We start from the raw sequence: 15,412 nt of genomic DNA, 5'->3' as shown, positions 1-15,412 counted from the left end.
TAAGGTGGTTAATTATGTAATTCCCACTGAGGCACAGAGAAGATAAGAAAGCTGCCTGAGTTCACAAAGTTAATACAAGATGAAGTCAGGGATTTGAAGGCAGACACCCTTAACCACCATACTAAAACTAGGCAAGACTTCCCAATCCCTTCATTTATGGGGTGGTCTCTAAGTTCTAACTTTCCTGGTGAAGAAAATCAAGCCAAGAGAGAAGAGAACTTCCCAGGGTCAGACAGCTACTTGCAGAAGAGCCCAGATTTGCAGGCAGTCTGCGGCTTATAAGTGTGTATGGCACGCCCAGCCTCCTGGACCACTGCTCTGGGATCCCTAAGATCACCCTTGCAGCTTTAATCCTATCTGAGAAGGGTGAGGAGTCGTGCATCACAAGGAATTGGGAACCCAGGTCTATGTGTGGTGACAGCTAGGACAAGGGGAATTTACGGGGCTCCCATCAGGGCTCTCGGTGACTTGGGTCGCTTTTGTGGGATCAGCTGGGCTGTGACGCACCCAGTTAGAGGAGTCATCTCAGCACTTCCTGTCTTGCCTTGCCTTGGCCTGGATGCTAAGGGCTGCTGGCGTCTCTTCTCCGCATCCGGCATCACTTCCCAGAATTAACATCTCTCTGCACTGAAAGCAAACACGCGCCTTCCCCCCCCCCCTTTAAATTTGTTTGGCTAAACAAATTAATCTAGCACCAGATTATATTATGAAGAACCATAAATCTTTTCCAAGATAAGCATCTGTCCAGTTGGATTAGCAACCTCCAATGTACTGTGAATTAATTTGCTGAGCCTTCTAATGCTGTCCCGAACATTTAACTTTAGTAATAACAAATGTAATTTGGAATAAATGGGAACTTGTTTTCTCGTCCGTGCCTATACAGTAAGTGACGTGTGTAGAAGGGATGACAGTAAACGAATGCAGCACTAAATTCTATTATGATGATGGCTTGTGAGCTCTTTTAGGTAAAGACAAATGCTTCTGTAAACTGCTCTCGGGCATCCGGCACAGACGTGCTGGGCTGCAGGCCGTGTGTGCCCTGGTCCTGCACAAAGGCTGCCTGGGAGACGCCCGCAACTGCCTGCAGACCTTCTCCCGTCATGCTCCGAGCTCACAGCCTCCGTCCCTGGGCCTGGCCCCGGCCCCTGGCTTTGGGATGGAGCTGGGTTTGCTTTCACAGATACGCTGCTCTCTAGGGAAGAACTGCTCAGAATATACAAACCGCAGTTCTCTCGTCCAGGTGAAGGAAGGAACTAGGTCATGGAACAAAAGCCGCCCACTCTCTGGAAACCTGTCCAACTCCCAACCACAGCCAGACGCAGCCTCGGGCGGACGTAGCCTTCAGGAAGACCTGTGCTGCCGAGAGACCCAGGGGAGCAATTCTCGTCTGTCCAGGGTCCTGAAAGGGGCCCCTCGGGGCCTGCGGAGCCCAAGGCCTTAGGATGCAGAGAAGCAGATAAATGGTGCGCAGGAGGCCACGTGGCCCCTGCACCACTTCGTGTGGACACCCTGGACTACGTATCCTGTTTTAAGATCTGGCCGATACCGCGGCCCTTCTGAGATGTGCATGCCCAGATCTGATCTGTGAACATCCTGGTCCTGGGGAGTCTGGGGTCGTGGCCTGTTCACAGAGGCACAGGGAGCCAGAGGCGGCTGGAGCACAGGGCTCCCAGACTCTGCGTGTGTCCTCAGCCAGCTGTGATGCTGGGGCCGTGCCTGTGGCTGGCCCTGAAGGGACGAGCTGTGGCCTGGGAGATTTTTCAAGGGCCGCTCCTTTAGAAGCCACTGGGCGAGGAGGCGGAGGAGAAAAAACTATAAAGCTACTTTGCAGTAGGTGCTTCAAGGGAACTGTCCGGAGGCACCCAGAGCGATGGGCAGAGGGACGAGAGCCTTTCGTTCTGACCCCCATCCTCCAAACACCTGCGACGCCGTCTCCGGGCAAGACACTCCCCAGCCCTACTCAGCTTGCAGAGCCTCAGCCGGCAGCACAGGAAGTTCTCCCTTCTACCTGCCCTCTATCTCTTCTGCTGCTGGACGCGATCCCTAACTCTGGGCCAACGTGGCAGTTACCCTTCCACGGGCCACGGCCTGGAAGGTATTTGGAGACTCCACCTGGGCCTTAATTCTACCAGCAGGCGTGTCCGCATCTCCTCCCCAGGCTGGCCTGGAGTACCATTTGAGAAGAGGTGGCCCTGCGCCTGGTGGGGTCCAGACCCCTGTGACACAGGCAAGGTGGGCACAGCATCCCCTTCTAGGCCACCACTGAGGAGACACCCTGTCCCGTCTCCCTTCTTCCAGCCAGAAGGGTCTGGCTAGAGCACAACCTATATTTGCCAGGACCCAAAGCCCACGGACACGTGTGCCGCCGCGGCCCCCAAGGCCGCCTTGGGGGGCCAACTGTCTGCTCTTTGCCGTTGCCGTAGCCGCTGAGAAACGGGGAGTCCCGCCCAGCACCGTCACCAGGCACAGTGTGGCACCTTCACGAGCCCCACCCTAGAGTGTCCTCCCCCAGACCGAACCCCAAACAGAAAAGAGGTGGGTGTACCTGAGGTCTCCCCCAGAATCCGCGGGGGCTTGCCGTCTTCGCCGTCGTCTTTGCTGGGACTGGTGGAAGGCTCTGTTGTGCTAACCCCAATCGGGATCCTATTCCTGGGGCCCAGGGGCTCCGTGACCCCCTTAGTCTGCAGCGTAGTGGAGGTGGCCGTGGTGGCTGTGGCGGTGGTGGTGGCGGTGGCCACCGTTGTCTTCCGTGTCTGTGAGGTGGAGGCCGTGGTGGGGCCATAAAGCCCTGGGAATGTGTTGGATTCCGGGGCCTCCTCCTCCCCCGTGGGCCCCCAGGCGATGAACTCCGTCTCTGTGGTGGGCCTGCTGCCCCGGAAATCAAAACCGCTGGAGCCGGCCCCCTGCAGGTGCCTCTTCTCCCTCCGCAGGAGGGCCTGCGGGTCCGTGGTGGCCCCGCTACCCGCCGCGGGGGACGGGGACGAGGAGGAGGAGCCCAGGGAAGGGCTGGATTTGGCAGCAGCTGGGGGCTTGGCGAGCCCCGCTCTGGGCGCCAGGGCGGCCACCTGGTCCCTGGGTCTGTGTGCCCGTTTGGCACGCGGACTCGGCACCTGCCCGTGGCTGCGCTCCACGCGGGCCGGGCGCGGGCTCCACACGGGCACAGAGAGGCGCGCCGCCTGTCCGCTCTTCAAACTCCACAGCCGCGGTGGCCGCTGCGGCGGCCGGGGCAGGAGCCGGAAGTCGGGGCCCGGGCCGAGGGACTCACACGAGGGCAGATCCATGGCGAGCTGGAACATGGCTATAAGTATCCAAGCATGGCTTCCTAGGGAGCAGCCCGGCCAGCGGATGGACATGGAACTGTGTGGAAAAGAGAAAGCAGGGTCAGGGGGCCCTGGGGGCTGTGCCGGCAGTCCCCCCAGCCAGCCGGGACGCCGCAGCGCGCTTCTGGTAAGGAGAGCCGACCCTCACCTCAGAGGGGCAGCCAGAGCCCTGCATGAGCTGACTTCACAGCCCTGCGGCCGGGGAGAGCGGGGGGCTCCTGTTCATCAGCATCGCAGCAGCCCCGTTCCCGCGCACCCGCGCCACACATCTCTTCCCAGGAGTGTGCGACACACACGACTGCTTGACATGACACGGGAGGGAAACTGGGTCTCAAAACCCCCAAGTCAGCCGACAAGATGATCTCAAACCCCTTTTGTTCCCCACTCGGCTTCGGCCCAGAGTGAGACGGAGACACGTCGAGGACGTGCGTCCAGGGCTCCATGTCACAGAAGTTACGGACCCAAGTCTCGGCGCTCGCAACCTCCCCTTCCTGAGGCCCGGAGGGACGGGGGTTCCGCCCGACTTCATGGGGGCACGGAGGTCGGGCATCTCCCGAGCCCTGCCCAGGCTGTGGTCAGCAAACCCTCCCCCTTCCCAGGCACACGTGCGAGTCTCAGAGCAGGCTGTGGCCTTGGGCGCTGCACGCTGGAGCACTTCTGACTCGGGGCCTCTGGGATTTGTTCAGGAAAATGAGATCTGCTGTGGGTGAGCGGGAAATCTGCCGGCGCGCAGACTGCTCTGTTGGCGCTCCGGCTCCCCTATTTGCCTGCAGCGCGGTGCCCTCTGAAGCCCCACAGTCCAACTCCTCGGCTCAGGCATAGCTGGAGGAAGAGCAGAGGCCACGCAACCCAGGGAAGATGCGCCGGTGGGTGCGTGGGTCGTCGCGTGGGCCCTGACAGTGCACCGGCAGCCACGTGGAGGCTCAGGGGACCTGGGCCCACACTCCTTCTCCCACAGCTTAGGTAACAGAGCACCGGGTGCAGGCACCGTTCGGAGCCAGCCCTCGTCACTGGCGTCACGTCTGAAAATTGACACAGATCCAGGACGTCAGCGACGGCTGTAGGCGGGGGCGGCGGGGGTGTTGGGTGCGCGGAGCTGCCAGCCTGGAAAGCGGCTCCAGACCAGCCCCGCAGAGTACAAGGCAGTTTTATGAGGCTTCGCATGACTTTAAAAGGGAAGAAATCAGTGAGTGAGCGGTGTGTGGTGTGTGAGTGAGTCATGTGTGCACGTGTGCACGGGAGTGTGCTCGGGACCGCAGGCCAGCGTGGGCGACTGCCGACGTGTGGTGGTGCACCAGTGCCTGTGAAAGACCAAATGCAGAGTGGGTGTGAGTGTGTCAGCAAGTGTGTAAGAGCACGAGTCCACATTGGGTGTCTGTGTGTCTGTCACATATGCGTGTGAGTGTCTGTGTGCATCTGCATGTCAGTGCACATGTGTGTCAGTGGTGTACAAGAGTGTACTTCTGTGGGGTGCCTGTGTGCTCATCACATATACGTGTGTGTGCATATGCAGGTGTGGCTGAGCGTGAGGTCTGATGTTGGTGCACACATGTGTGTCAGTGAGTGTGCAAGACTGTGAGTCTGCTGTGAGGTGGTCCGTGTGCCCATCTGTCATATACGTGCATGTGTGCCTGTGTGGGTGTGGCCCAGTATAGGGTTCATGTCAGTGAGTGTAAGTGTGTCATTGAGTGTGCAAAAGCATGGCTCCACTGGGGGTGGCTGTGGGCCCATTTTTCATATGTGTGTGTGTGCCTGTGTGGGTGTGGCCCAGCATGGGGTCCATTCAGTGAGCATGTATAAGTGTGTCATTGAGTGTGCAAGAGTGTGAGTCCGTAGGGGAGTTGTGTACCCATCTGTCATAGATGCACATGAGTGTGTGCCTGCAGCTAAGTGTGGGGTCTGAATGTCACTGTGTGTGTGTGAGAGTGCGAGAGTGTGAGTCCGTGGGGGTCATCTGTGTGCCCATCACTGTAGATGCACACTCATGTGTGCCTGCAGCTAAGTGCGGGGTCTGCGCGTGTGTGTGTGGGTCTGTGTGCGAGCCCCCCTCGCTCTTCACTGTGCCCGTGTACCCGGGGCCGCATCATCCCCGGGGGGTACTTAGGCACGTGCCGCTCCCTGCCTGTCCTCGGGATGTGGAAAGGAAGAAACTTGTATTAATGAGCACTAATTACCAAAAAGGACTAATCCCCAAATAAAAAGGGCCCAGTTCTCTCATCAGAATGAAAGTGCTTTGCTGCAGAAATTAGGAATCGCTCATTATGCTAATGCCTCTGCACCGAGCTCCTGCCGGTGCGCGATTTCTCTGCACAGCCCGCCAAGCTCCAAGCAGGGACCAGGGCCTCCGTCACCGCACGCAGAGATTTAGGTCAGTGTGAAACATCCCGCGCGCACGGCGAGCACAGCGTCTACGGCCACAGGTGCCGCAGGGAGGATGGACGGTCTAGGCCCCAGGTTCTCTCACCACTCTGCGTACCGGGATGCGAGTCCAGCACCAGAGCAGTGCCTCACCCCAGAAGGCCCCACCAGGCCCCACCAGGTCCTACTAGGCAATGTCAGGCCCCACCAGGTCCCAGCAGTCCCTGCAAGGTCACTGGGGAACCTCAGGCCCCAGCAGATCCCACCAGGTCCCACCAGGTCCCACCAAGAAACACCAGGTCCCACCAGGCCCCATCAGGCCCCACCGGGAAACACCAGGTCCCACCAGGCAACACCAGGCTCCATGAGGCCCCACAAGGTCACCAGGCAACCTCAGGCCCCAGTAGATTCCTCTAGGTCGCACCAGGCCCCACCAGGAACGAGGTCCCACAATATCATACCAGGCAACACCATGTCCCACCAGGAAATACCAAGTCCCACCAGGCTTAGTGGACCTCACCAGGTAACACCAGGCCCCTCAGGTCCCATGACGCAAGGCCAGGCCCCACCAGACCTCAACAGACACAACCAGGTCCCCAATGGCCCCATCAGGCCCCCAGAATGGAAAACAGACCCAGACAAGCCCACATGCCGTCGGCACCGGGGAGAAAATTGCCCCAGGAAATTAAAACCACGGCACTTCAGCCTGTGCTGCCGGCCTGTTCAGCAGAACTTCACACACAGGATATTTCTGTCATTTTTCACCAATCCTCGGCTGTAATTCGTTACCATAGAAACCCCTCATTTCCACGCCACCCGCTCCTATGCAGAAAAACCAACGGATCGCAGAGCGGGAGAGCTCGCCTTGCTTCCCTCCGAGTCCGGTTTCTTCCCTCTTAAAGTGGCGGACAGTCCAGAGAAGGACCATGAGGAGCGCAGGGGACAAGTCAGCAGCCGGGACACGCCAGGCCAGTGTCGGGGGCAGAGAGAGCCCCTCCCGTAGGGAGGTCGGGGGGCCGATCCTGTGGCCCGCGGGGACGGGCGGTCCCTCTCCAGGGTCGAAGTTCCCAAGCCTGGACTGTCGGGCTCCGGGGGTGCACGCTCAGCACTCGGGATGACGCTGGGTCCCGGTGTCCGGGGACCCGGCCCTACGTGCAAGGACCGCATGCAGGGCACTGCGGGACCTCTCGCTCCATCCTCCCAGCTGGCTCAGCCCCAGGAGCCCTGTTCCCTCTGAGCCCGTCCAGCACGGGGGTGGAGGCCTCAGTTCCGCCCACAGCCCTCTGGCCCCAGGAAGGTGCCATGGCGCCGTCAGCCCCACAGGGTTGGAGGCCCCTCCGAGGGTCAGGAGGGAGGCCCAGCGGCCGTCGGCCCCAGCGCTGTCAGCGTTGCCACGGGACACACCAGAAGGCCACAGTGCAGGGCCGACGCCAAGTCCCCCGAGGGCATCCGCAGGCCATGACCCCCCACCTCACACCCACGAGGACGACGACAGGCACAAAGCCGAGTCCAGGCGACGGCACGGACGAGGGGAGACGGGAGCTCTCGCCCACGGTCGGTGGGGATGTAAGAGGGTGTCGTCACCATGCGGAACGGCTCAGCAGCTCCTCGAAGACTTAGTTCCCGCTGACCCCGATGTCCACCCGGGTGGAAATCCAAGTCCACACAAAAACGTGAGCACGAATGTTCCCGGCAGCCCTCCTCGTGGGAGCTGAGAGCCGAAGCCACCAGAGTCCATCAGGTGACCGGATGAGGACGACTGGATCTGTCCCCACAGGGGAACATCCTCTGGCCTTAAAACATACGACATACGCAGCAGGGTGGACAGAGCTTGGACACAATCGGTGACGTAGAAGCCATGTGTCGCCGAGATGCCCAGAACCTGGGGACCCGCAGAGACCGAGACTAGAGTCCCGGCTGCTGGGGCCTGGGGGGGTGACTGCTGATGGTCATAGGATTTCTCTTGGGAGGACAGAGGCGCTCGGGCATTGAGAGTGCTGACGGCTGCACGACCTTGGGAATACACTGAAACCACTGGGGCGGGGGGGACTTGGCGGGGCGACATCGTAGCTCAAGAAGCTGATGCGTTCAAGGGCGGAGAGACCAGCCTGGGGCGTGGGACGCGGCACGGCGTCCTGCTCTGGGCGCAGGTCCCGGCAGCGGGGACGGAGGAGAGGGGGCCCGAGCTGGGGCAGCGTCTGAGCTGCCGGCACCGGGCAGGGAACACGCACGAGCTCCCTCAGCCTCGCACGCGGTCCTGGCCCGGCCGGGGCCGGGGCTCGTCGGAGGTCGTCGGAGCGCCCGGCTGCCCGCCGCGCAGGGCTGCGTCCCTGCTCCCCCACCTCCACCCTGCCGCGCCCACAGAGGGGCTACAGCGCCGTCCGCTTTGTTTTCTGGTTCATGCCTTTCTGGCTTCTCCCCCTTTTAAATTTTTATTGAAATCTTTTTTTCCCCCTAAGAACACATTCATAGGATTCGTGGATTGAGACTGGATTTGCTACCTTCTGTGTATTTTCTTCCCAGAAGAGGCCTGCGGCCCATCACACACGAAGACCTGTCTTCCACTTCGGGTCCCACGTTCCCCAGGGGCTCGCAGGCCAGGCCTCCCGCAGGTGCCCAGATCCCGTGTGCAAGAACCCCCACGGCCGTGAGACACTGGGCTGGGCGGGAAGATCCTACCAGCCCTGGAATCTCTCTACGGGCGGTGGGGAGCCCCTCTACCCCGTCCCGGTGCTGCACTACCAGGAACAGCCCTGCCCCAGCGTGCCCACTCCTGGGCTTGTCCTCAGCTGGCCTGGCACACCAGCCACAGCGTGCATGAGTGGCGTACACCCGTCTGGGAGGGTGTGACTCCCTCTGACACGCCCCGTCCCATCTCCTCCGGCTACAAATCGGGTGAGTTTTGGAGAGTTACGAAAAGCGGGTGTCCCCCAACCACGTGTGCTGTGCTTAGTGACCTGCTTCCCAAAATTAGCACATGGCAAGGAGGGGGTGCTTTTCTGTGGAGACACCGGGCACGCAGGACCTTGGCCAGTGTCAAGGTCACGTCCGCGGCGTGAGTCACGACAGCAGGTGCTCCCGACATGATGGGAAAGGACTGTGCCTCCTCCCAAAACCCGTCACGCCATCAAACCGTGAGACGGCCACCAGACAGACCCCGCTGGAGGCACATTCGACAAAATCCCTGACCGGTCCTCCTCGAAACTGCCAAGGTCATCAAAAACAAGGAAAAGTCTGGAAAACGACCACCACCACCAAGAGAAGCCTACAGAGACGTACATGTCATGTGGGGCCCCGAGTGGCATCCTGAGGAGAAAAAGGAAATCGGAGAAAAACTCGGGAAGTGTGGACCAAGTGCGGGATTTCATGAAGGCTAAGGAGCGGCGTTACCCCTTAGTGGAGTCACACAACGCACACGGAGACAGAAGAGGTTTACGTGAGGGGCATCTGGGGGCAGAGAATGCAGGACTTGTCTGCTTTTCCTTCTTTTCAACTTCTGTAAGTTTAAAACTATCCTAAAATAGAGAGTTTATGGAACTAAACACCCCAACAGAAGTGCAGTAGACATGGGGGTCATGCTGAGGGTTGCGGGGGGCCCCACCAGGGCTCCGTGGGGTCCCTGGGCCCCGGGTGAACGGACCTCCACCTCGAGGGGTGGCCCGGGGGGGCACCCGCGAAGGAGCACAGCCTCATCACGGTGTTTCCATCGGAGAACTGTGGCTTTAGAGGAGAGGGGAGACTCTGGCTCCTGGTACAGAGGGTTCCCCCTGTACCAGGGTTCCCCCACCCCTGCGTCTCCAAGATCTCTGAGCTGCGGGTCTGCCCAGAATGGGGCCGGCAAACTGCCCTGTCCTTCCCCTTCCCATGCCCGGGAGGCTTTCCCCTGTCGCCCCCAAACGCCAACATGGTGGTGCAGGAGCAGAGACCCCCCTTCCCCACGCGGGCCAGGACACCCGGCCTCCGCTCAGGAAGGGCGCACGCACACACTTCCTTCGGGAAGGCCGTCACTCGTTCAGTTTTCCTAATGAACGTGGGAGCTGTGACTCCCTGGGATGTCCTCCTGATGTATTAATGTCCTGTAAGAGCCACCCCTGGCTCGCCCTACCCCATGACTTACTATGATTAAAAGCGTCCCTCTCTTTCAGGAACGGGGCTCTGGGTTGCCTACGAGGCTTTCATCTTCAGGAGCCCCACGGATGTCAGGCACACACGTGATATTTGATGCGCGGGGAAGGAGCCGCATAGGAACCATTCATTTGCATGGGATAGAAACCTCCGGAACGGCACGAGGTTTCCGGCTACTTGCCTCCCCCAGTGCAGGGGGGCCCACAGCGGGATTCTGGGGTCTCTTAGCACCCTCCCCTGCTGGATTGGGTCCCACTCCTGGTCAGGCTGCTGGGTCCCACCCAGGGTGGACCGGGGATGGTGCGTCCTGCTGGCTCGGGTCAGAGCCCTGCAGAGAAGGTGGTGCGCTCGCTGTAATGTGGGCTTCTCCCGGGGCAAGGCATTGCAAGGCAAGTGTGAGAAGAACCTGTGTGTGCCCCAAACATGTGTTCACCTAACCACCCTGTTGGCCTTCCCTGCTGCCCCCAAATCCCAGGAGGTCCTGGCTGGAAGGAACAAACACAGTCCTCGGCTCCAGCCCGCCCCAGAGCTGGACTCTCAGGGGCAGCTTGGGACCAGGGCAGGTTTACCAGCCTTAGCGCAGGGCTCCAGGTCAGGCTGCTGTGACAAGCGGTGGGCAGGATGGGACACCGGTTTCCTGGCGATGCCGGTTCTCCTGAAACGTCTGTGGGTGGGGTACACGGGCCCCGGGCTGCCCATCACCAATCCCCTCCCAAACACTCAGTACCCACGTGACGCCGGCATGAGACCCACCACGAGGGGACTTGCCTGCGGTGACAGGGAGTCGGCATCAGCCTGAGTCGCGGACTCAGGGACTTCAGGTCCCAACAAGCCCAGACCTGGGGGAACCAGGGTGTACAAAGCAAAGGAAAGCAGACAAGACCTCCGTGACCCAGAGCCATGGTGGTCCCACCGCCTGGACCAGCCGGATGGTGGCTGTGCCTGGCAGGGAGGCGCCGGGGTGGGCGGCAGGTGCTGCTCTGCGCCCCCGCTGACCTCGGGCAGCAGCGGGACCCTGCGGTCCCAAGGAATTGCCTCACATGCTCTTGCGGGAGCGGACAACCACGGGCACCCCAGAAGCGTCCTGTATGTATGAGCGAAGCCCCTGGGAGTGAGCTCAGCCCCAGTGGACATCCAGTGAGGTCTGGAGACGGCTCTGGCTGTCACTCTCCAGAGCTGCCGCCAGCCTTTGGTGAGCGCTTGGTCACTGAGAACACCCCACAGAGCTCATGAAGGCCCCACAAAGTCTTACGGGCCCCAGCAGCCCAGCTACCTTGGGGCCGCGGTGAAGCAGCCCTACGGCTCACTTGCATTCCATTCGGTCCTCCAGGGGCCTGGTGATGGGAAACGAGCCTCTTTATCCTGAGAGGAAAGAGGCTCAGACATGACCCACCCACTCACACTCCAGAAGCCGCACAGGATGGTGGAGACACAGGGGCTCAGGCCTGGCCGCCTGGCTCCCAGCCAGGCACTGCAACATGCAGGCTTCATACCTGCCTCGTGCCTCAGTTTCCCCACCCCACAGGGCATCACCGGACTCCACGGGGAGTCCTTGGGGCCTGGGTCCCCAGAAGCACGCACAAGCATCCGCCACCGCCCCACCCCCACCCCCTTCGAGGCCGTCGTGGTGCCCGGGAGCCCCCTGCTCTCCCTGGCAGCTCCGGCGCAGGGCGTCTGCGGGACCCGGAGGCACGGGATGCTCTCGCCAGGCTTCACAGGTGCCTGAAGGAGACCGAAGGATAGCAACGCGCTGGCGTTCTGGTTGCCCGGGCGACGTGCCCGCAAGCGTTCCGGAGGAGTGAAGTGGTGACAAGCAGTGGGTGGGCGGCACCGTGGGCGGAATGTTCTCTCCCCGGGAGCGGGAGCAGGGTTTCTGCACGTCTGACACACAGCCCCGCCGCTGCGGCCAGGTCCCCGGTGCCCTCCATTCTGTGCTGGGACGTCAGGCACAAGCCATCCGGGACCAGCAGGTCCCCTCAGCTCAGCTACTGTCCCTCCTGCATCGCAGGCTTGTGCTCTCTGGGGAGTGCCCAGGAGTGCCCAGCAGCTGCCCCAGCGCCGGCCGGCCTCCCCAGGTCTGCCAGCCCACCGTGTCAGGTACCCTGTGCCCCACCTCCCACGCTTCCACTGCGGGCAGGGACAAGGGTCTCGATGGGCCCCCAGCCCAAGGCACCGCATCCCAGGGACAAGTTGCATCCCTCTGGGCAAAGACTTGGCTAAGCCAGGCAGTAACAGCCGCGGGACCAGAATCCTGCTGCCTCGTGCCTGAACCCCACGCCAAAGTCAGCACAGAGCGAGGACGCTCGGAAGGACCCTGGAAAGGCCAAGTGGACTCTGCAAACCGCCCCTGGGTGCAGGCTTTCAGCCTGGGCCTCACGTGAAGATCCCCCAGCTGGGGAGAGGGTGGTTAGAAAACGTGGAGACCCAAGCCCCACGGTGGACCCACGAACTGGCATCTTCGGGGGACAAGTCCAGCATCTGCAATGTTTCGAGAGGCTCCCCCGGGGGTCAGGATGGAGAGCCGAGAACACAGCCCATCCCTTACTTGGACCCCGTTCAGTCTCACATCACCAGCACTTGTAAAGAAAAAGCCAGGCCAGGGCGGCGGGGAAGAAGGCACGCGGGACGCGGACACGCACCTGGTGCTGGGTGACCCCTCAGCACACAGAGGTCCCCGGCCCCGACTCTGTCTCCTTCTGGAGCTCGGCGGCCCTCAGCCAGGTTGTCGGGCCAGGCTGAAGGTCACAGGCAAGTTCTCGCGCAATCCCCTGGAAAGAGCAGGGGTACAAACACGCACTTACGGAAATCCAGACTATTTGCACAAGAAAGAGAAACACAAAAATAGCAGCTGTGTGTTCTCTGGGAAAAGGTCTCACAACATGACTGAAAGTGGGGAGGAGACCCGCAGTCAGCCTGGGAGCGAGTGCAGGCAGCGCGCGCTCCTCCAGCCTCCCGGGCTCCAACCGGCCCGCGTCCTCCCTCTACGCCTGGACATCTGCATCCAAGCTCCCCGCACAGCTGCCGGGGCGCACGGCTTCTTACTGGCAGTCCCCGTCCCCGGGATGTGCACTCCTGAGAACAAACGCCCCGGCTTCCACAGCACCTGCGGGAGGCCCGTTGCCTTTCGGTTCCGCTGCCGTCATTATTTGGCGCAGACGAAAGTCACTGTGCGTCCAAGGTGCCGTGGGAGCCACCCAAGGATGAAGGACAGGGACAGGGTCGCCGCCTCTCAGAACACCGAAAGCAGGCGCATCACGGGCAACACGGGGTTCGCAGATCGGCAGAGAGGGCAAGGCTCGTGTCGATGGTGGTGCCGAGGGCTTGACAGGGAGAGGAAGAGCGAGCCGCCTGAGCGGAAGCCGGAGCCAGGGCCACTGGGGCGGAAAGCCCAGATCCGCCACCAGCTCCCCAAGCACAGGGGACAGGGACCTCCCGAGGTGGTCAAGTGCCCACCCTGTGTGAGGGGATGGGATGATGGCCAGATGTCGGCAGAGCTCTTAGCAAAGGGCCTGGGGTGGCCAAGGCTGGGACCCCTCTCTCCGAGGGGTCCTCAGAGCCATCTCCGGCCTCCAGAACTCCCAGGAAATACCGGGGTGAAGCTGGAGACCTTCCCAGGGCAGCCACTCCAAGGGACTCAGTGTGGTGGGAGCACCTGGGTCCTTGCACATCGGGAGGTAAACCGAGGAAGACGACGTCGGGACGCAGGAGCTGAGGGGGTGCTGTGCAGGAGGCAGCGTCACAGGGACCCAGAGAGGCCCGGAGCCGGGGTGGCCAGGAGCCCTGGCAGAAGCAGGGACCACCGTCCGTTAGGCAGCGACGGGGGCTGGGAAGGGCAGACAAAGCCCTTCTACGTCTGGGATGTGCAGATGTCAGGCCGCAGGGGGGCCGCCTTCCAGGGCCGCAGGCTCGGCCTTCACACCTGAGCACAAGTGAGGCTGAGGGAAGCAGCCCTCGCAGGGCATCCAGGGCTCACGCAGTGGCCGCCGCAGGGAGGGAGGGGCAGTCAGGCCTGCTCGTGGCCCTGACGTCCCAGCGTCGGCCCGCGGACGGGGAAAACAGGCAGCGGTAACTTGGAAACAAGCCGGCCGTGCCCGAAAGCGTGAATCACCATGCAAATCCCACAATGTAGGTCACGGCTCCATCTCGCCTCCAGCTCCAGAGAGTGCGCACGTCCCCTTCAGGAGAGGCTGTGACGAGGACAGACACCGTCTCCCTCGACCCCGACGCCCCGCCTGGGCCCAGCCCACGGATGGGAGGGCACCTGACCACACCGGAAGGGGCTGCCGGTGAGACCGCAGAAACGCGGCCCCGGGGAAGTGCCCCGCGGGTGTGTGGGGGGGGGGGGGTCCAGCGGCCCTAGGACAGCCCCCCAGGCCAGCTCCCGTCTGTCTACCCACCCGCACCCCCTGAGAGGCAGCCCCTGTGCCCCGTTACCAATGAAGAGGACATTTCAGAGCTGGAGCTGGGTCTGCCTAAGGCCACCACCTAGTGCATGGTGCCCTGGGGACCCCTTTGTGGCTGCCTGCCCACCCCGGGCCTCCAGGCCTGGGTGCAGAGTGAGGCGGGGCCCAGCCCACAGCCAGCTTCAGAGTCACAGGGAGCTGGCCGGAGCTCCAGCCCGACCCAGACACCGCCGCTCCGACTACCGGCCGAGGTGCCCCAGCCTCCGGACACAAACTGTGACGGGGGGCTCACCGCCTCTGCAGAACGACCACGGCAGGTGTGGGGCAGCCCGCCCACGTGAGCCAGACCCTGCTCTGGGGGGCGTCCCGTAGCGGCCTTGGGACCGATGGTGTCCCTGAGCTGCTCTCCCACTGACAGGTGGCCCAGCACACGCACGCACACACCAGAGACACACACACACGTGCGTGCACACTTGCGAGAAGCCGCACCAACCCCGCCACCTCCACCAGACACACGCCGCCGTGCCTGAGTCCCCCCGTGGGGTGTCCAGAACTTAGCAGCAAACACAGCTTGGCACAAAGCTGATGTGACAGCTACCACTGGCGTGGGGACAAAACACTGTCGTTTGCGGAAATTCTTCCCAAAAGAACCCAGTGGAGCTGGGCCAGCTGGGTCAGAGCTCAGCTCTTCCTGACGAGGTCATCCCATCGGGCCCTGTCCGGAGAAACAGATGTCATGGAATGTCTGGGGGGCATAAGACCTTTTCCAGGAAGGCCCAGAGCTTCTGGGCAGCCACTGTGGCTTGAAAGGGGAAGAAACCCTCTGTTTTCTGGGAAAGACAAGTCCCCAGGGCTGGGCTCTGACAGACCAAGGGCCAAGAAGGCCTCTGCCCCCAAGCCCCCACCCAAAGCACCTGGCTTCGAGCTCTGGTCGCTTCTGTGTGGAGGACCTGACCAGGGGCTGGCTCCTCCCAAGAGGACTTCCGACTGTCCTCTCAGAGAAGGTTTCCGGTGCTTCTCCAGAACGGTCTGCACCTTGTGCCCCAGCAAGGACAGCCACGGCCTGCAGACAAGCTCCCCGGAACCACGGCCCTCTCTCGTGGCACCTGCCACCAGCAGGTCCGAGTCTGCGTCGTGTCTCCGTCATTCCCGCGGCACCGACGGGGACACGGAGGTGATGCACCGTCCCTGCCCGGCTGCTCCTGC

The 15,412-nt window shown here is 61.9% G+C and overlaps 1 protein-coding gene across 1 annotated transcript in view; it reads right to left on the bottom strand.

Annotated features, from left to right (window-relative positions):
- The window catches only part of AJAP1 (adherens junctions associated protein 1), a 109,990-nt gene that overhangs the window by 53,321 nt on the left and 41,257 nt on the right, over nt 1-15,412 (bottom strand). Inside the window, exon 2 of the mRNA XM_059137156.1 lies at nt 2,546-3,357. Within this exon, the coding sequence (XP_058993139.1) occupies nt 2,546-3,357 (812 nt within the window). The remainder of the gene's footprint in view (nt 1-2,545; nt 3,358-15,412) is intronic.

This window comes from Mustela lutreola, chromosome 10, assembly GCF_030435805.1.
Source record: "Mustela lutreola isolate mMusLut2 chromosome 10, mMusLut2.pri, whole genome shotgun sequence".
Taxonomy (NCBI): Eukaryota; Metazoa; Chordata; class Mammalia; order Carnivora; family Mustelidae; genus Mustela; species Mustela lutreola.
The sequence above is the reverse complement of the archived record's forward strand: the minus strand, read 5'-3'. Positions and strand labels throughout refer to the sequence as shown.